The sequence below is a fragment of the Raphanus sativus genome, chromosome 2, assembly GCF_000801105.2.
Source record: "Raphanus sativus cultivar WK10039 chromosome 2, ASM80110v3, whole genome shotgun sequence".
In the NCBI taxonomy this organism is placed as follows: Eukaryota; Viridiplantae; Streptophyta; class Magnoliopsida; order Brassicales; family Brassicaceae; genus Raphanus; species Raphanus sativus.
Genome location: NC_079512.1, coordinates 5,133,516 through 5,154,788, shown reverse-complemented (window position 1 = coordinate 5,154,788; position 21,273 = coordinate 5,133,516). Strand labels below are relative to the sequence as shown.

General features: G+C 33.8%; 1 protein-coding gene across 1 annotated transcript; it reads left to right on the top strand.

Annotated features, from left to right (window-relative positions):
- Positions 1 to 14,404: 14,404 nt before the first annotated feature.
- Positions 14,405 to 15,108, top strand: LOC108831963 (uncharacterized). Its single transcript, XM_018605459.2, has 2 exons — positions 14,405 to 15,037; positions 15,088 to 15,108. Exons 1-2 carry the CDS (start codon positions 14,405 to 14,407, stop codon positions 15,106 to 15,108), a joined length of 654 nt encoding a protein of 217 aa, XP_018460961.2.
- Positions 15,109 to 21,273: the final 6,165 nt, after the last annotated feature.

Here is a 21,273-nt window from a genome sequence, read left to right as displayed (position 1 = left end):
AACAATTTCATAATTATACATCTAAATTATTAATTAACGTTTTGTTTCTTGGCTTTCCCCTTAATATTTTTTTGTTCAACTGCCTTTCCCTTAATATATGAGACAATTGGAGATTTTTGAAAGACTCTCCAAGAAAATTAACCAATTGATCATGACTTTTGTGTCCGACTGAGACAGTACGTAGAGTTAGTTTATAGGAGTATATGAGGATTATACCTTTTTAATAGAGAAAGAGAGGTTTAGATCCTTAACTAAGGAAGAGAATTATGATATCCACCTATATAGTATATGAATATATAGAAGAGATTATTTTAATTTTATAAAGATTTTATAACTATAATTGTTGTCTCTATATGTTATAATATATTTTCAATTATTTTGTATGAATGAATTGTTTTGGTCAAATTAAATGAAGGAAAGAATATATATTTTCAATGTTACCTTAGAAGAATGATTTTTTTTTGTCTATTCCACATTTGTATATAATTGCAATGTAATACAATTTTAAGCCAAAAGTATTCTTGTCTACTTTTGTGGGAATTGTTCAAAACCTGTCTGCGTGCTGTGTGAGGTAAGGAGAAACATTTCCCTCTAGATGATGACTTAGGTCTCGCTTAAGATTTGATAGTTTGTATGATGTGGTTTTATAGTGTTCATTTTTCACATTCTGTGGTAATTGTTCCAACGTTTTAGTTTTATATTGTAAAATAAATCTGGACTAGGTTATATTCAAATTCTCTAGTTTGTGGTCTTGATATTCATTGCAATATTCCCTATGATTGTTCACCGTATCGATTACTAACTGCACTGCGTGATTGTTTATGTTTGTATTTTGGTTTGAGATTATTCTACATTACTATACTTTGTCTCTAAAAAATTCTAGGTAATTTCAAATCATGGTCATAAAGAGGCGATCTACAAGGGGGGCTCTACGTGGGTACCTTCGAACTGTGATGAATAGGTTTCCTGATAATCGTGAAATATGTGATGAAATTACTAAGTTCTTGAAGGACTTGAGACTTGGAAGGTACTTTCTATGTGTTAACCAATAATTTTCTTCTTTACTTTGTTAAATTTCTGTCCGCATAATGGTCCTACGACTTATGAGAAGTTGAATAATTTAAGGGTGTTTTAATTGCAGAGTTCGTTCTACTAACAATGATGTCATATCAAAGGTGAGTCAACTCTTTAAGGGACACAAAGACCTTCTTTTGGGTTTCAACAAGTTCTTGCCGCCTGGCTATAAGATAACACTCCCGAAGGATCAAACTCAACGAGGGAAGGTCGAGTTTCGAGATGCGTCTGAATTTGTCAACAAGGTCAAGGTACACACACTCGCCCATGGTAGTAAATAGGGTTATACAATTCGACTAACGATTTGGCTTTCAGTTTATTTTGTGCTACAAATATTGAAATTTAAAAAGAAATATAACACACTTTGCATTCTAGCCCTAGTAATAAATTATATTCATCTTTTCTGTTTTACCATCTCTAGTTAAATATCGTTTATTTGTAGGAACGGTTGAATGACGAGCATGCATACAAGTCCTTCGTAGAGATATTGCAAATGTTCAAAGCAAACAAGAAGACTGTTACTGAGGTCCATCATGAGGTATATATATATGTGTGTGTGTTTCAGTAACTTAACCATTATGATGATAAAAAAAACTAACTGTACCTAGTATGTGTATAATATTATAAAACTTGTTTCTTCTTTAGTGTTCATGTATCGGGTTTTGATGATTTATCTATACTTTGTTAAAGAAATGATTACCTGTTTTACAGGTGTTGTATGTCCTCCGAGACCACCAGGATTTGCTTGTGGATTTTGCAGCTTTTCTCCCTGCTCCCTATTGATGATACTATTGCGAAGATTGAGATTGCAGTTGAAATATGCTGGGATAAGAAGTTGCAAGCACTAGTTTGTTGTTGATGATAAAACTTATAATTCGTTTCAGTTATTTTTCATCGTTTAAGACAAAATTGATAACTCATTTCAGCTATTTTTCATCGTTTAAGTTTCATATTATGGACAATATATCTGGATGAACTTATAAAAGAAAATTTTAAATCCTTATCTAGTGTTTCAGTAATTTTTGTTCGTATGTATTTTATTTTGACAATTCTTTTATCTGGTAGAGTTTTAAAATGATCATGTATCTAATTTACAAGTCCTACATATTGTTTGTACTTTAACTGTAAATTATATGGATATAAATGGCGAGTTACTTTTTGTATATTGATCTTCTTTTTTGGTTCCTTCATCCGTATAATATTGTTTACAACTTTACGTTGGTTTGTATTAGGGGGTAATATATACATTGGTGTCTTTTTTTTTGTTCAGGTTGAGTTATTCTTGTTAAGGTAGATGGACTTCACACTTAAAACCAATTGTGGAGAAGCTCATCTATCTTATATATTGCTAACGATCCCTTCCAATATCTGATGTAGGACATTTGTCCCTAATACGCTCCCTCGAGATGATGGCTCTCTGAGCGTCAATCTCGGAATGTTTGGGTAATGATCGATGGTCCGACTTTGAGCTGGATCGATAATGGATCGGGTTGGACTGCATGGATCGGGCTCTGATACCATGTTAAATTAGATGGGCTTCACACTTAAAACCAATTGGTGATTAGTGGAGAGGCTCATCTATCTTATATATTGCTAAGGATTTCTTCCAATATCCAATGCGAGACCTTTGTCTCTAATCCTTTCCAATATCCGATGTGGGACCTTTGTCCCTAATAATTCTGACATCAGTTAATATGTAGTGTATAGTTCAATTTATATTTGATATGCACACAGTTCATGAACTTGATCGAATAATTTTTGAGTCGATCAGTCAACTGAACATAAATTGAAATACACATTAACAAAATTACCATAAGCTAGTAAAGAGCCGTCATTAGGTTAACTTCCTAAATACCTAGTTTTCGCAGTGTCCCCTCATGCACTGAATTTGTCTTGTGGGGGAGCATAATTTTATCTTACTTTGAATTGTGTAGAGTGATACTAGTGGTGTCATCTTGAGGGTGAAAGAACTGTTTAAAGTGAACCGAGAGCTGATCTCGGGGTTCAATACTTTCTTACTAAAGGGTTTTGAGATAACACTCTTACCAGAGAATGACCAACCTCTGCCAAAGAAACCTGTTCAGTTTGAGGAAGCTATTAGTTTATTTTTCAAACAAGATTAAGGTAGAGACTTTTCATGTGTTGCACTTCTCCTTCTTCTCTTTCTCTGCTACTTTGCGTCTAATTAAAGTTTCATTTTTTTCTGAAGACAAGGTTTCAAGGGGATGATCGTGTATACAAATCGTTTTTAGACATTCTGAACGTGTATAGAAAGGAAAACAAGTCCATTACTGAGTTTCTACCAGGAGGTGTGTTTGTAGATTTTAGACGTTATAGTGATTTTCATTTTTTCTTTTTAGTTGCTCTTCTTGTCTTCGTTTGATATGCATATCTCTGTCAGAATTGTATCCTTTGATTAAACCAAAAAGGAAAAAGAAAAGAAAAGAACAAGAATAATGTGAAAGGAGCAACAAGTCAAGGAGCTGTCGAAAGTTGCTGTAAAGAACTCCTAAGTCAAGAAAATAAGGCTAGGAAATGGAGAAGAGAGAGAGAGTGTTTTCTTGTATAAATATGTGTGTGCAATGTTGAAAAAAAATCCTTGAGATCAATATAAAATGTAGACATAAAAAGTGTTCTCTCTTCTTTTTTTTTTTTTTTTTTTTAAAAGTGTTCTCTCTTCTCTCTACACAAACATAAACGAGAGAGTAAAGAGCGTATGAGTGTGTGCTTGTATGATGATGGTACACAAGTAGAAACAGAGTGAGTGAGTACAAAACAGAGACTGAACAGAAACAGTCTTGAGAGAACAAGAGTAAGAAGAGAGGCTGGCCGTGACTGACAGTGAAGGCCAAGCAAAATCACAACAATCTTGCAGGTGGCTATCCTTTACCGGGGCCATCACAATTTTGCTTGTGGAGTTCACTCACTTTCTCCCTGATACTTCAGGGACCGCCTCTACTAATGATCCTGCGAAAATGTCAGTACGTGATGAAGACATTAAATCACTTCCCACCATGCGGGACTCTGATAAGGTTACTCTCCCTGGTTTGTTTTTGCTCTTGAAGTAATTCGTGAGCTACTCAGAGCTGTTACTTGTTTGCGCATTGTTGCAGAAGGAACAGACCATTGCTATGGACCTGGACCATGAGAGATCTTGTTGAACGGAAGTACAGAAGAGATTAGACGCATTGACACAAAGAATGATCACATGGATGACTGAGATAGGAAAGGTTATGGAACTGATAGCCAGAAAGAGCAGTTCCTCCACAGATGATAATTGATTTCTTAGATAGCTATCAGTGAACTAGAACTTACGTTGATTGAAACCGGCTCGAACTTGTAGGCTTCACATCAAGTAATTGCTTGAGGAAAGCTTTGTGACGTTTGTCATACTAATGTTGAGACGAGTGGGAACTGTGGTATCAACCATCTCTGCTGATGCTACAGACATGATAGAGGCGGCTGGTAGAGAAGAAAAACAGTGGGATAGAGATGAGAAGAAGAGATAGAATGAAGGCAGCCGGAAAAAAAGAACAACTATGAGTACAAGAGTTTATATACACAGCAAGAGAGGAGAATATTGAGTATCCTTAACATATTAGGCCCCGATGCCTTCGGCTCGAGCAACTCTAAACAAACTGAGCGATCACCGCATCATTAATATATACTAGATTTTAAAAGGCGGATATATTTTTTTGTTTTAATTTAGTTTTTATATTTGTGTTTTTGTGATTATATTTGTATTCTTTTTGTAATCATATTTTTGTATAAATCTTAATTAAAATATATTTTATTAAATAATAGTAATTTAAAAATTGATCCGGTATATTGCCAGTCAGACCCGTTAACCAGCAGATTTCAATTTTGTTTTAGTCAAAAAATATGATCCGTACAACCCACAAACATTGTACCGGCACCAACCCCATTTAATTTTCGGATATCCGCGGGTTATACATTTTTAAAAATAATTATTTAATTTAGTTATTATAAAAATATAAAAATATATTGATAATAAAAGTTATATATTTTAAAAATTTAAAATTGTTTTTTTAAATTACCATATTTTTTAGAAAGTGTTTACTTTTTTTTCTTTTTTTTAAAAATAATTTTTGGGTCGATGGGTATTCGCAATCCAAAATCTACCAACCGTACCCACCCCAAATAAAATACTTATAACCCGCATCCGTAAATCCATTTTTCAAATAGTTGAACCAAATTTATGATCCACTCTTAAAATATACTAGATCTTGATCCGCGCTTTGGAAGCGCGTAATATTTTACGATGAAAAATTTCACTAATAACTTAATAAATATTTTGGTAACTTTTAAAAAGTGTGTATTTAAAATATTTTTGCATTTAAATCAGTGTTTTTAAATTCAACCCGATTGTGATTATACCGGTTAATCCGAAGATCTAACAATTCAATTTAAGTTTTTAAAATATTCATATTAAAAAATCACTAAAACCCGAAACTAACCGATTGAACTGATGGATGACCGATATGTAATCTAATCTATCCTATTAAAACAGAAACATTTTGTTGGACCTAACATTTATTTTGTAAGTTTTTAAATTAAATACACCTTTATACTTTATAGTTAAACATACATTAAGTCACTAATGTTCCTTTCTTTATACTACTATCTATGTTTCCAAACAATATACTTATTTCTTTATACTACTATCAATGTTTCCAAACAATATATTTTTTATACTACTATAAATGCTTCCAAATAATACAATAATTAATCTTAGTTATTTTATATCTATCATTTTCTCTTTAAAATTTTGTAGAAACGTCATAATTTCATAAATTGCAAAATAGTGAACTTTAAAATTTCGATTATAAGATTACAAATTATGAAACTATTACAATTTAAATCCAATTAGATTACATATGGTCATCCATCAGTTCAATCGGTTAGTCTCGGATTTTAGTGATTTTTTAATATGAATATTTTAAAAACATAAATTGAATTGTCAGATCTCCGGATTAACCGGTATAATCACAATCGGGTTGAATTTAAAAATACTGATTTAAATGCAAAAGTATTTTAAATACACACTCTTTAAAAATAACCAAAATATTTGTTAAATTATTAGTGAAATTTTTCATTGTAAAATATCTCGCGCTTTAAAAGCGCGGGTCAAAATCTAGTTTGATTTAAATTGTAATAGTTTCATAATTTGTAATCTTATAATCCAAATTTTAAAGTTCATTATTTTGTAATTTATGAAATTATGACGTTTCTACAAAATTTTAAAGAAAAAATAATGGATATAAAATAACTAAAATTAATTATTGTATTTTTTGAAAACATTGATAGTATATAAAATATATGTTTGGAAACATTTATAGCAGTATAAGAAAATAAGTATGTTGTTTGGAAACATGGATAGTACTATAAAGAAAGGAACATTAGTGATTTAATGTAGGTTTAACTATAAAGTATAAATGTGTATTTAATTTAAAAACTTACAAAATAAATGTTAGGTCCAAAAGAATGTTTCTGTTTTAATAAGATAGATATATATAAAAAATAGGATGTTTCGAGTATTTTAGTTTCGAAAGTAGGATTAGTATAATAGATTTAGTAACTGAAATATTTTAGTTTGTTAAATAAATGTTTGTTTCCAAAAAAATAGGATGTTTCGAGTATATAACTTCCGTAATCAAAAATTATAGATTTAACAGTTATATTAGAAATATTTTAGTTTGTTAAATAAATGTTTATTCCAGAAAAATAGGATGTTTAGAGTATATAAATTTCGCAGTAAAAATGAAGATTTAAAAATAATAGGATCAAAAATTTAGATTTCATATACGTAGTGTGTGTAGCATAAAAGAGTTGTATACTTTTGTTTTTTTTTTAATTTTACCAAAAAAATAGGAATGATGGTCGTGATCCAGCAGTTACATAAATGTTGGTTGTATATAGATGCAGTTATCAATATCATACGCATAAGCAGTTACGTATAGCATTGGTATATTTTGTTTTTGGACTCAACTAACATCAATAGGACATTATCCAAAATTAGTAGTATTGATTGTTATCTTCTCTAAAGGAGCCTTGACTAATGTATAAATACCAGTCAAATATATCGTGTACACTATATGCTAGATAACGAAAATATTACAACCAGATTTAGTCCAAGTTATGTCAACATCTTATAATTTCCTTTTGTTGCCAAATTAAATAAATAAATAAATAATAAGAATAAAAATTAAATAAATAATAAGAAACCTTCTGGATTCAAAAGTTAAAACTTAAATCAAATTGTTATTTATTTGTATCTCTCCAATATAGATTCTCTTACCCTATTGTAAGTAAGTACCATCATTTGTAAGTGTTTAAAATAGCATTTCTCTATTTATAGAGATAAATATAGCATTCCTCTATTATAGAGGTATACATTGAAGCAAAAACTTCATCTATATTTTTTTCTCTATTTTAGAGATCTCTGTTATAGAGATGGGCTAGAGATGGTTTAAAATAGAGAATGCTATTTTCTCCTATATTTATAGAGGAAGAAATAGCATTATCTATATTTGGAGATCTCTATTTTAGAGAAATACATTGGAGCAGAACACATCTCTATTATAGAGTTTTTTCTATTTTAGAAGTAAAAATAGAGGAATACATTGGAGATAGTCTTAACCAATCTTAAATCAAACTAAAAAAACTCAAAACTTTACAAACACTTTTTTTTTTGTCAACTGTTTTATTAATATAAAGCCCGAAGGCAATACAACAATATCAGGCCGAAAGAAGTGTAAGGCCCATTTATACATTCAAAGGGATAAACATGAGCATTTTAATCAATTAGAGTGCTTTACACGTGTCGGTTAACGAAGAAAAACAAAGCTACGTGACCTTCATTAGCCAAACAGCTTACGTCACCGTTACTTCACCGTTGAAGTCTTCTTCACCGCACGTTCTAGAGTAATCTTCTCTGTTTATCTCCATCTCCGCCGTAGAAGGCTTTGGATCCTTACGAGAACTTCTTCTAACACTGATACTGCGCAGATGCCTTTCATCAAAGCGTAGACTACATAGATAGAGAGGTTCTGATTCACTGGATTGTGTACCAGAGGAAGCTTGAGTCGGATTGAAGATAGACTCTTTGTCGGACCGCGACGAAGGCGCCAACTCTTCTGAACCCACTTCATATAGGACTCAAAAGATCCATCAACTTAATCTTCTTTCATCCGAGATGCTCTATCAACAGCCATAAAGGCCAAACTACATGGACAGAGTCTGATTCTCTTAAGAAAGAGATTAAAGTGAGCAGCAAATGAGAACATCTAACTTGTAATCAAACGAATGTTGAAACGAAAGAACAGGATGAAAGGCTTTTGTTTTTAACTTATAGTCTCAACCACAAAGTGATAAAAGAAAAAAACATGAAGAACAGATCTTTTTGTGGATGAGATTACTAGATACACACAAACACAAACAAAATCGCCACCGCGAAGAACTTAATCGCCTAGCGAAGATCTGATAACGAAAGTTTATATCGATCTATAGATCGAAGCATATGATACAAAAACAAAACATATAATACAAAGGGGGTGGCGACCGGCAGCGATAAGCTAACCGGCCACAACTAGGCCCATCAAAACTTTACAAACACAAACAACAAAATCTGGCAATTTCGGCCCTCTCTTGCGTCTATATTAAGTTCCCTGCAAAAGGACACTAGAAGAATGCATGCTGACATTAGTCCAATTGAGTTTGAGATATAAACTCAAAAGTTAAAACTAAAACAAAACAAAAAGGTCTTAAAAATCATTGATCAACAGTAAGATATTTTTTTCCTTTTCTAAAATATATTAAAATAGAATATTAACTTAAATATACAATCTATCCAGTTATATAAATTACCTATTATGTGTACAATTTTTTTTTCATTAAATTAAGTTTTGTAAAACATAGTTCTTTGATTTGAAAAGAAGTATTAAAATTTATTGATAATATCCCAACAAGAAATAATACCAATAATGTTCAATATGATACAAATTTGAATCTTTAAAAAAATTAATGGATTTATTGATGAGGTTTATTAGGTGTGGACAAAATGCTCGGATTTGAATAACTGAATTGAACCCTATTAGAGAAATATACTGAATCCATATTGAAATTGATAAAATATTCAAACGAACCCAAAACTTTAAAGCCCAAGAACTGGAACTAATTGTGTCTAAACCGAAATATTTTAGATTCCTAAAAAAATTCAAATCCCGTTTATATAGTTAAATATATAAATAATATAATATCCAAAAATCTTTGAAATATCCAAAAAATGGCCAAGCGTGAATATCTGAAAATAACCAAAATACTCAAAACATCATAAATATATGAAATGCATATTGGTTCTTTACCCAAATATCCATACTGACCCAATTTTGATGTTGATTTTAGGTATTTGGTCATATAATATTTGAGTTTATATAATGTATCTAATTTTATTTATTTTATTGGACTTTAAAGTATTATTTTTTTTTGAAATTTTACATAATTTACTTGGGTATCCAAAGTAAATCTGGATCGAGATTTATAAATACCCATGCGATACGTAAATTTCTAATCATGAAAATTTCGAAATTTGAATAGCCCAAACTAAACCGGAATAAATAACTCAATAAAATTTATCTAGTATATGTTCAATAGTTGTAATTTAGACTCAATAAAATTCAAAATTTGAATAGACTCAAATTTGTATTTATCTGTATATATCCAACAGTTGTAACCTAGATTCTTCCTTCCGAGAAGAGTACTATACAAAAGTTAAGATTCCAACAATTTTTTTATTTGATTCTTTGTATTGATTTATTTTTGAACCTTGCTTTTACTTTCCAGAAGAGTACTATACTGATTTTCGTAAATATCACATGGCATTTGATTTTTGATTTCACCAAAGTGAAAAGAGTAAAAATCTTTGAGGAAAAGTCTCGAGGAGAAAAGACTAAAATCTAAACAAACTACGATAATCCAGATAAGAAAAGAATATTTTTTTTTGGTTTTTGATTGCCTTGAGTAAACTAAGGAGTAAAAATCTAAAATGTGTTGATTAATTACCCGAAAAAGGCGATCTCAAAACGGTAACTTTTTATCTCTCTTCTGCGCGACAAACAAGGCGATCTCAAGAGGAACAGTGCCTCCGACAGCTTCTCAACGGCGTCTCATCAGACAGTGGCTTCTCGCCGAGTCCTCACCCTCCTCTCAGTCAAGCAAGATGAAAAAGAAGAAACCCAAGAAATCTCCGTCAAAATCGCCACCGCCTCCGAAGATCCCTTCGACAGAGAAGCAGATCCCCCCGACAGAAAATCGAAGTCTTGATGCCTCCATGGTTGTTTCCGATGCTCCAATCGACCCTATGGCCGAAAGGAATGCTCAACAACCTGCGGAAATCAACGATTCGCAGCCTCCTCCGAAGTTACCATCAACGGAGGTTCCAAACTCTTCCGGGAAAGCCCAGCTCCTCGTTGAATCCAAGGTCGTTTCTGACGCTCCTATCGTCTCCCAAGCCGAAAAGGAAGCTCAACAATCTGGTGCCGACAGGCTGAGCTCCGACAACCTGAAACCCAGTCCGACCAAGACATTGATCGATACCTCGGTGTCAGCCAAGGTATACACTATTATTGACCCTAGGAAACCACTCCCGGAAGCCGTCAACGTCAAGTTCGATTCAGGAGAGATTTGTAGAATCCTGGTGTCCAGCCCGTGGATGCCACCGGTCTGTGACTTGTGTAAAGAAATCGGTCACTCCTCCAAACGGTGCCCTTCCATTGCTAAGTTCTGCGCGCATTGTAACTCGAAGGAGCATGTGATTGCCAAGTGCTCTCTGCGTCCAAAGGAGGAGCAAACTGGAAGGAAAACAAGAAGAGGTAGATCTAAGGAGAAGGTGAAGGATAAAGACAAGGCCAAGCAACAATGGAGGGAGATTGTTCCAACTCCTACAACTCCTACAGCTCCAGAGACAGTTGTTGATCAGGCTACGGAAGTTTCTGGGAATCCCGCTCCAACCCTTCAAAAGGAGAAAGTGCGAACAGAGATCAGTCAGCAGTCTAAACTGGGAACAGAGAAGGACAAGGTGATAGGAGAATCTAGTGCAACTCCTTACTATCTTCGGTCTGTCAGTCCGAGGAAAGGGTCAGCTTCTCCAAAATCATCAAACTCTGAATTGCAGCCAGACTCATCTGACGTGGATACATCGGACTCAGACTTGGAAGAGGGTGAGCTCAGCATGTATGATCAGGGGTTCGAGACTGTACGGTACAGAAAGAAGTTCTCAGGTCAGAAAGGAAACCGGGGCAAGGACTCCAAATCCACATAATTTTTTATGTCGCACGACATTTTTTGCTGGAACATACGCGGTTTAAATAAATATAGCCACTACAGCGGATTAAGGAAATGGTTTAGGAAAAATTCACCCCTTTTTGGTGGTCTCCTAGAGACTCACGTCAAGCAACCCAAGATAAGTAAGTTCGTGCCTCAGCTCTTTCCGGGCTGGTCTTTTGAAGACAATTACGGTTTCTCGCCTTTGGGTAAAATTTGGCTGGTTTGGCATCCTTCTCTTCTAGTCAACATCATCTCAAAGTCCTTGCAAATAATTACAGCGGAAGTGACTTGGCCTTCTTCCACTCCTTCAAGGTTCTTCATTTCGGTCATTTATGCATCAAACGACCCAAATGAAAGGTCAGCTCTCTGGGCGGAAATTCAGACTCTTGAAGCATCTCATCACTTAGACTCCAAGCCCTGGCTGATGGTGGGGGATTTTATCAAATCCGAAACCTCTCCGAGCACTCAAAACCGCCAACTCTGAACATGGACAAGAGGATAAGGGAATTTAACCAGTGCCTATCTGATGCAAGTTTGGAGGATCTGAATTTTAGAGGTACCACTTTTACTTGGTGGAACAAGCAAAAGCGCTCCCCTTTGGCAAAGAAACTGGACAGGTGCCTAGTAAATGATGAGTGGTACAACACCTTCCCGTCCTCGGTGGCTTTCTTCGGCAGTCCAGAATTCTCTGATCACGCTGCCATCTCGATCACCTTGGACCCTCAAAGGATAAGATCAAAAAAACCCTTTCGTTTTTATAATTTAATTCTTCAGAATCCAGATTTCCTTCCTACTATTTGTGCTAGCTGGTTTTCGTTTTATGTGACAGGCTCAGCGATGTTCCGGGTTGCGCAGAAGCTCAAGCTTTTAAAGAAAGTGATCCGTGATTTTAGCAGGCTTAATTATTCGGGGATTGAGAAGAAAACGGCTCAGGCTCATGAGAATTTGATTCAGGCTCAGGTGCTGACGCTTACATCCCCAACATCAGTCAATGCTGAACGGGAGCTTCAGGCGCTTCATGAGTGGGAAGAGCTGTCTACTGCAGAGGCTGCTTTCTTCTTCCAGAGATCCCGAATTAACTGGCTCTCGTTTGGTGATGGGAGCACATCTCTCTTCCACAGATACACTGCATCCAGACAGGCTATAAACCATATACATTTTCTTCTACCGGACTCTGGCGAGCGTATAGAATCACAATCGGGGATTCAAAAGCTGTGCGTTGATTATTTTTTCGGAGCTGCTAGGAGGCCAGGTCACGCCACCAATGTTTGTGCAGAGCGACTTGGACATTCTCTTCAATTTCAAGTGCTCTGAGGACCAGGTACTGGCTTTCAGGAAAGGCTTCTCAGACTCAGAGATAAGAGAGGCTTTTTTCACCCTCCCCAAGAACAAAACGGGAGGGCCGGACGGTTATTCTGCGGAATTCTTCACAGCCTCCTGGTCTGTCATCGGAACAGAAGTCACAGAAGCAATAAAAGAATTTTTTCGTTCAGGAAAGCTTCTCAAGCAATGGAACTCCGCGAACCTGGTCTTAATTCCGAAAAAGATAAATGCCTCCCTGCCCTCTGACTTTAGACCAATCTCATGCCTCAACACGGTTTATAAAGTCATCTCAAAGCTGCTGGCTTCTCGTCTAAAAGCGATCTTGCCTCTCATGATCTCTAAGTCACAGTCTGCGTTTCTGCCAGGCCGGCTATTAGCTGAGAAATGTGCTCCTAGCGACCGATCTCGTCAATGGATACAACACGCAGAATGTGTCTCCGAGGGGTATGTTGAAGGTGGATCTGAGGAAAGCCTTCGACTGTGTGCGCTGGGATTTCGTTCTGGCCTCTCTGCGAGCTCTTGCAATTCCGTAAACCTACATCATGCTCATCAAAGAATGTCTCTCTACCGCCTCTTTCTCTGTCTCGGTTAATGGAGTGTCGGGTGGGTTCTTTACGAGTTCCAAAGGCATCCGACAGGGTGACTCGTTATCACCGTACCTCTTCATCCTCGCAATGGAATGCCTGTCCTGTCTACTCCTATCTCGCTATAAAGCTGGCACCATTGGTTACCATCCAAGAACGGAAGACCTAAAGATCTCTCATCTCATGTTTGCCGACGATGTTATGATTTTCTTCAACGGTACGAGCAACAGTCTCCACGGTATCTCGGAATGTTTAGACGACTTCGCCTCTTGGTCGGGTCTCTATATGAACAGCGCTAAGATAGAGTTATTCATCTCGGGTGTAGACCAAAGTGAAACCATTGCTATCACGAGCTACGGTTTCCCTTATGGTAAACTCCCGATCAGATATCTCGGTCTCCCTTTGATGAGCAGGAAGCTCAAGATCTCAGAGTACTCTCCCCTAATGCTCAAAATAGGCGCGAGCTTTCACTCCTGGTCAGTCAAGCTACTGACATATGCTGGTAGAATTCAACTTCTAAAGACTGTCATCTTCGGAACGGTCACCTTCTGGACATCGGCATTCATCCTGCCAAAAGGTTGCATTAAGGCCATTGAATCTCTCTGCTCCCGGTATCTTTGGTCTGGAAACACAGAGAAGAGAAGCATCGCCAAGATCGCATGGAGTACTGTCTGCTTACCGAAAAATGAAGGGGGACTTGGCCTTAGAAACCTCATGATATGGAATCAAGTGATGTGCCTTAAGTTTATATGGCTTCTTCTCTCAAAGGCGCCTTCTTTATGGGTTGACTGGCACCAAAACTTAACGGTCAATCCTTCTGGACAATCACTGCTTCTTCCTCTGACTCCTGGGCATGGCAGAAGCTCTTGCAGCTTAGACCTCTTGCACTTCAGTTCTGTAAATCCCACCTGGGTAATGGCAAATCAGCTAGTTTCTGGTTTGATGTGTGGTCTCCACTTGGACAGCTGATAGAGTACATTGGACCGGCAGGTCCGTGAGCCCTTCGAATAAGAGAAAATGCCCATGTAGCTGACGCTATCACCGGTTCAAATTGGTCCTTGCCTCACCCTCGTTCGCAAATGGAAGTTGACTTACATGCTTTTCTTACAACTATTGATTTGCCTTTGCCTATTGATGTTGATGATAAATATGTTTGGGTAGCTGGTGATTCAAACTGTTTTGATTTCAGGTCCTCCTCCACATGGGACGTTCTCAGACCGAGGCAGGATATCAAAAACTGGGTGGACGTGGTTTGGTTTAAAGGTGCAATCCCCAAGCATAGCTTTAACATGTGGATCGCTAACTACGATCGGATGCCGACGAGGTCTAGGCTCGTAGCTTGGGGCTTACCGATATCAGCGGCATGCCCTCTCTGTTCTAACTTCGATGAAACAAGGGATCATCTTCTCCTGTCCTGTGCTTACAGTCTTGCTATCTGGCGGGAGGTCTTCAGCAGATGTCAACCGCCGGTGGGAGCTTTCACCAACTGGTCCGAGCTCCTATCTTGGATCAGAGCTGCAACGTCAAGGAGGCTCTCTCTGTTAAGGAAGATCGCGACTCAGGCTGTGGTTTACCACATATGGAAACAGAGAAACAATATGGTGCATAATCAGCAACTCATCCCCCCTGCAACCGTGTTCAATAACATTGATAAGGAGATTCGAAACATAATCTCGGCTAGAAGGCGCAGGAAGCTTTTTGATTCACTAATGGTAGTATGTAATCTTGTGGTTCTGCCTGTTTTTTATTTCTTTTTTGCCAGGGAGATCCAGAACTAAGTTAGTTCTTTGTAACAATTTTTATTCATTTTATGATATTTACAGATTTAGCAAAAAAAATAATAATATTGTTTAACGTTTGGTTATTCATTAGCATGCTTGATCTGGATTATTGTAGCCACATCTGGAATTACAGACAATTCCGTTGACTTACTTTATTCGTTCTTGGTTATTTTTAAAAAAAAATTTCTCTACTATTATGGAAGATTATTAACTTACTATTCTATTTCCATATTCAAAAAGTAAAAAACTAATGGACGTGATTGATTGAGTTGTAATCAGTGACTTTAGCTTTAATTTCTATTTACAATCACTTAAGTTACCAATCATGCTTTAAATAGTTTTTAAAGCTAAAGTCAATAAAATAAAAAAATGGTTGTAGAAACCTTATTTTCTAAAGCAAAAAAATATGGTTGTAAGAATTTATTTTATTTTTAAAATATTTATGCAGGAATATATTTCCTTTTTATCAGTTCTCTTATTTAATTTATACAGCTATATTAGATATATCTACATCAAAAAATTATACCGTCTAAATTTTACAGTAAATTTTCTACAGGTATAATCCAACCAATCGGCCCCAAATGTTACCTAAGTAACTAGTGCACACTTTTCTGGTTATATCGATTTCTTTTTAGCTGGTCATAGCATGTTACTTGAGTGAGTTACATATCCAGACATTTTTTTCTTTTTTTAACACATTCAGACACAACACGCTGGAGGGACACTTTAACATGTTTCTGAGTTGATTTGAGACTAATATGCCCCTCACTTTCTTAACCGAGACCAGGGTTGAGTTAGTGATAATATTTTTATATTGTCAAGTTGTCAAGTACCATACAGCTTTGCGTTTTGTGTTTACTCGGAGAAGTTATCGTTTGGTTCCTGGAAAGCAGTGACAAACAACAGATATCGGATGAAAGCCAATCCAAAGGTGAGATCCAGTTTTGGTTGAGAAAGTAGATTTGATAATAAAATATTATTTTTTCTCAACATATATATATTTGTCTTTTTCAAAATTTTAAGATATATAAAGAAATTATAATTGTTACCATAACTTATAATTTCTTTTTCTCTATATTTTAAGATCCATTTGTATATATATATTTTATATATTTTTAAAATTATATAAAAATACATTGACATTGAAAATGTGGACGGAAAAAATGTGGATATGGACAAAAAATACTTAAACACAAAATGTGGACATGGACATCAAAGTTGGACACTAACACTAAAACGTTAAAATCCATACTTACACCAAGTTAGTTCTATCTTAGTTACATGTTATTCTTGTTTATCTCACCCTTTAATATGTTTTGCCTATATTTTCTTTTTAAAATATTTAAATCAAATAAATTTATGACTATAAATTATGATTTTTAATTCTCTACATTTAGACATCCGTTTTGGTATATATATATATATATATATATATATATATAGATATATATTATATTTTAACATTTATACAAAAGGTTATTTGAACATAAAAAATTTGGATAATAATTTTTTTTATTTGAGAAATGTGGACAGCAGAATTGTGGATATGGTAAACTTTGTTTTGATTTTTCATATTCAAAAAACTTGGACATGATTTTATGGACAAAGTTTTGTGAACAAAATTTTGTAGAATCAATTTTGTGTCCAAGGTTCATTTCCAGATATTTCTTCGTAAATTTTTGGACATGATTTTGTATAGGATTTACAGATTTTCCAAGTCATATATTTTTTACGAAAGGAGCCATCTTTAAGGTTGACATACATATTTCATCCAAACATCTCGACGGAAGAGCATCTCAACGGAAGAACACTAAAACTTTAAATTAAATCTCACGAAAGGAGCCATCTTTAAGGTTCCATTAAAATAATCATGTGCTTACACCATTTTTTTTTCCACAGATCTGAAGCAAGTCTAAATCCAGTGTTTTCCATACATTACTTCATCAAAAAGAAATCTTGATATGTAAATAAATCAAAGCTTCACTGAGCTTAGATTCATGGAGTTTTCACACAGTTGTGGATTCAGTGGCTCGGTGACGGTGTGGCTCAGAGACGACTTGGATTTCTTCTTCGCCATTGTTGTTCGTCAAACTGCAGATCCAATTCAGTAAGCTTTTGAGTTCACTTAATCTACGTCCTAGTTGTTTGAAAAAAGGACGAAGAAATTAGGATTTTTTTGGTCTGGAGAAAGTGAAAGTAAATCTGTGTTTTGATTTTTTCTTAAATGAAAACGTGGTTGAATATGTTCAAAATATAAAAATTATATTAAAAATGATGGAACCATGGTTACTTATGTTTGGTTAGATGAAGCTTGGTCTGGTCTGAAGTGAGAATAATGAAGTTTTTTTATAAGTATATTGTGTTGGACAAGTGAGAAATGTCTAATGAAGTAATTCAAAAGATAGAAAGTGTCCTACCACTTAAAAAATCATGTTACTTTGGAGCCATATGGCTAGCCATTTTTCGTCGTGTAACGGTCATGTGAAGAGATGAATTATGACTTTATTAATTGTTAGAAGCTAACTTTTCCTTTTGTAAAGAGTACTATACTGTCGTGACAAAAAAAAGGTAAAGAGTACTATACTGATATTCATAAATGTCACATAGCATTTGATTGCATCGATGAAACTAAAGAGTAAAAAATCTGATTTGTAAAAATCTGAAATTCTTACCAAGTTGCTCTATAAATTCAAATCTCAATATTTCCCTCAAACACCACATTTTCCTCCTCCTCTCTTTTTTTCATCAATCGTCCTTTCTTCGGATTTCCATTAACTGAGGTGACCTATTATTTTCAAGGTGGTTCCAAACGTTGACATGGTCTTTTCGTATATACTAATTTGAGGCACTATAATTCTCATATTTTTACTTCTTTCTTTTTGAATTTTGGGTTACTCTATCTATATCTTTATAAAATATTTTTCTTGACTCATTTCATACATAATTATATTTTATGATTTTACAATATAAATTTATAATTTTACAGTTTTATTTTATATACTTAAATTCCTAAATAACTTTGAATAACACATAAATTTTCAGTTTTAAATATATTATTTTGATATAACGTAACATACAGTTTTAACGCATCATAAAATAGTATATAATATATATATATATATATATTACTGTTATATTAATTGTAATTTGATGAAATCATTTTTACATTTATAAAACTATATTTTATATAAATTTATGCGCAATTCTCTCAAATAGCACTTTTTAAGTTTTTATCATAAAATAGCATTCTGAAAAAATAAAATGACCAAAATAACACTTTTTGTTTTGAAAATTTTAATATTTATTTTTATTTTTAAAAATTTGAACACATTCCTAGAACTCCCACCCTTAACTCTAAATACTAAGTCTTAGATTAATTAACCCAAAGATTATAAATATATATTTATCTTTCAATAAAACTTATTTTGGTCATTTTCCTCCTTCTAATGCTATTTTATGACAAAAACTTAGTTTACTGCTATTTTAGTCATTTTCTCTAAATTTAATTAAACAAACTATTATATCATCAAAATATTGTTTTGAACCCCAAAATAATGAGCACGACACTGTTTACAAACCATGCCTTGTTCCGTGGATTTGGAAGTCTTAATTTCCCCATATGCAACAGAGCAATATAAAGTCTACATAACACTAAATGCATAAACAAACGAAAAACAACCGAAAAGATGGAACAAACCATAGTAAAATATTACAACCAGATTTAGCCCAAGTAAAATATAGTTCTTTGAATCGGAACCGAGCCTAGTCCAAACCGAAATATTTCAGATACTTGAAAATTTTCAAATCACATTTTTTAAACATATTAATATTAGAGATCTAATATCCACAAATATTTTAAAATATCAAAAACCTGAAATTATCTAAAATAATTGAAAATATCCAATAGCCAAGAGTGAATATCTAAAAGTAACCAAAAATACTCAAAACATCATAAATATATGAAATACATATTGGTTCTCTACCAGATATTCATACTGATCCAATTTTCATGTTAATTTTAGGTGTTCTGTCATATACTATTCAAATCTATATGTTGTATATCATTTTATTTTGTTTTAATGGAATTTGAGGATTTTGGAGTATTTAGATTTGTGAATCCTTACATAATTTAATTGGGTATCCGAAACAAACTCGGATCAAAAATTTATAAATATGTAGCGGTATGTACATCTCTAATCCTATAAATCTGAATAGATCCGAACCAAGCCTTAATGGATAACTCAGTATTTTTTATCTATCTGTATATGCCCAATAGTTGTAACCTAGATTTTCATTTTTCAGAAGAGTACTATACAAAAGTTAAGATTCCAAATTTTTTTAATTGGATTCTTTTGCATTAATTTATTTTGGAACCTATATTTTCCTTTTCAGAAGAGTACTATACTGATATTCATAAATATCACATGGCATTTTAATTTTGACTGCACCGAAGTAAAAAAATCACACCTGTTGATTTGTTTTGCAACCTAGTGTTTCCTTTTCAAAAGAGTAATTACTGATATTCATAAATATCAAACATCTTAAAAACGTAGATTAATCACCCCACAGATCCAAAGCATATTTGTCTAATGATTTTTAAATGTTTGGTTGTTCCTTAACATGATTAATTTGGATTATTGTAGGCATATCGGGAGTTGTGGGCAATTTCGTTGTCTTTAATTTATTCGTTCTTGGCCGTCTTGTATGATTTATTTTTAAATTTTGTCGACAAATATAGAAGATAATTAACTTACTATTCTATTTCCATATTCAAAAAAATTAATGTTACCTAGGTAACTAGTGCAAACGTTTTTTTGAAACAACAACAATTATATATGTTGTGTTCTTCATTAATACTTACTATTTAGTAGAAAATGCTACTTCATGTTTTTTCAAAAAAAAAAAAAAATGCTACTTCATGCCATATATAGCAAGCTTCAAAGTCATAACTATATGATATTATAGTTAACTTACATGACAAGGAGTATGCCACAAACTGTAGTTTTTTTTCTTCTTTCATGGCTATATCGTTTTCTTTTTAATATAACTGTCCATAGGTTGTGACTTAATGTTTTTTTGTTGAGCCATATGGTAGCCATTTTCCGTCATGCAACAGTCACGTGAAGAAATGAATTTTGATTTTATTAATAGTTGCAACCTAGCTTTTGCTTTTAAGAAGAATACTATACTGATATTCACAAATGTCAAATCGCATTCAATTGCATTGAGGAAACTATGGAGTAAAAAATATGATTTGTGAAAAGTGAAATTGGTAAAAATCTAAAATGATTGCCAAATTTCTCTATAAATTCATGTCACAATATTGCACCAATATTGCACTCACACACCACATTTTCCTTCTCCTCTCTTTGTTTCATCAATCACTCGCCCTTTCTTCAAATTTCCATTAATTGTGGTGACTTTTTATTTTCAAGTTGGTTCCAAACGTTTCGCTGACATGCTCTATTTCATATGCGTCTGCAATTGTTGATGTTCTATAAAAAATTAACAAAGATGTTAAATAAATGAGTTAATATTATTTATTAATACTGACTACATAATAGGAAATGCTACTACGTGCCATATAGACCAAGCTACAAAGTTATAATCAAATGATATTATATTTAACCTACATGACAAGAATTAGATCACAAACTGTAGTTCTTTATATAGAGATCTACGAACTTATAGATTCGTAGATATGAATTTACATAGAGTTTGTGATCGATATACGAATCACTATAAATATAAGTTTGTGATCGATAGACGAATCAACAGGAGGGAGTCAACCCTCCTATTGCTAAACTCTTTTATGAAATGCTGTTGTTGTTTGATCAAAAAAAAAAGAATTTACATAAAAATCTATTATGCATTGTTGTTAATAAGATGATCAATTTATATTTTTTTACAAAATCAAATTTTTTTCTTCTTGCTTTGGATAAATTTTCATTATTCATTTCTATAGTTTTGCAACAATTAAAATCAAAAACAAAAAAAAATTAAGAGACCTGATTTTTAACTGGAAGTTTGGGACTAAAGTGAACCTTTCTTCATGTTTTATGAGATTTTGGGTAAATGCAGGAATAATCAAAAGGTGAAGGACTACAATTTCAAAAAGGCGAAATTTAACCATTGTTGCTCTAGAGCTTTTGGATGGATGGTGACTG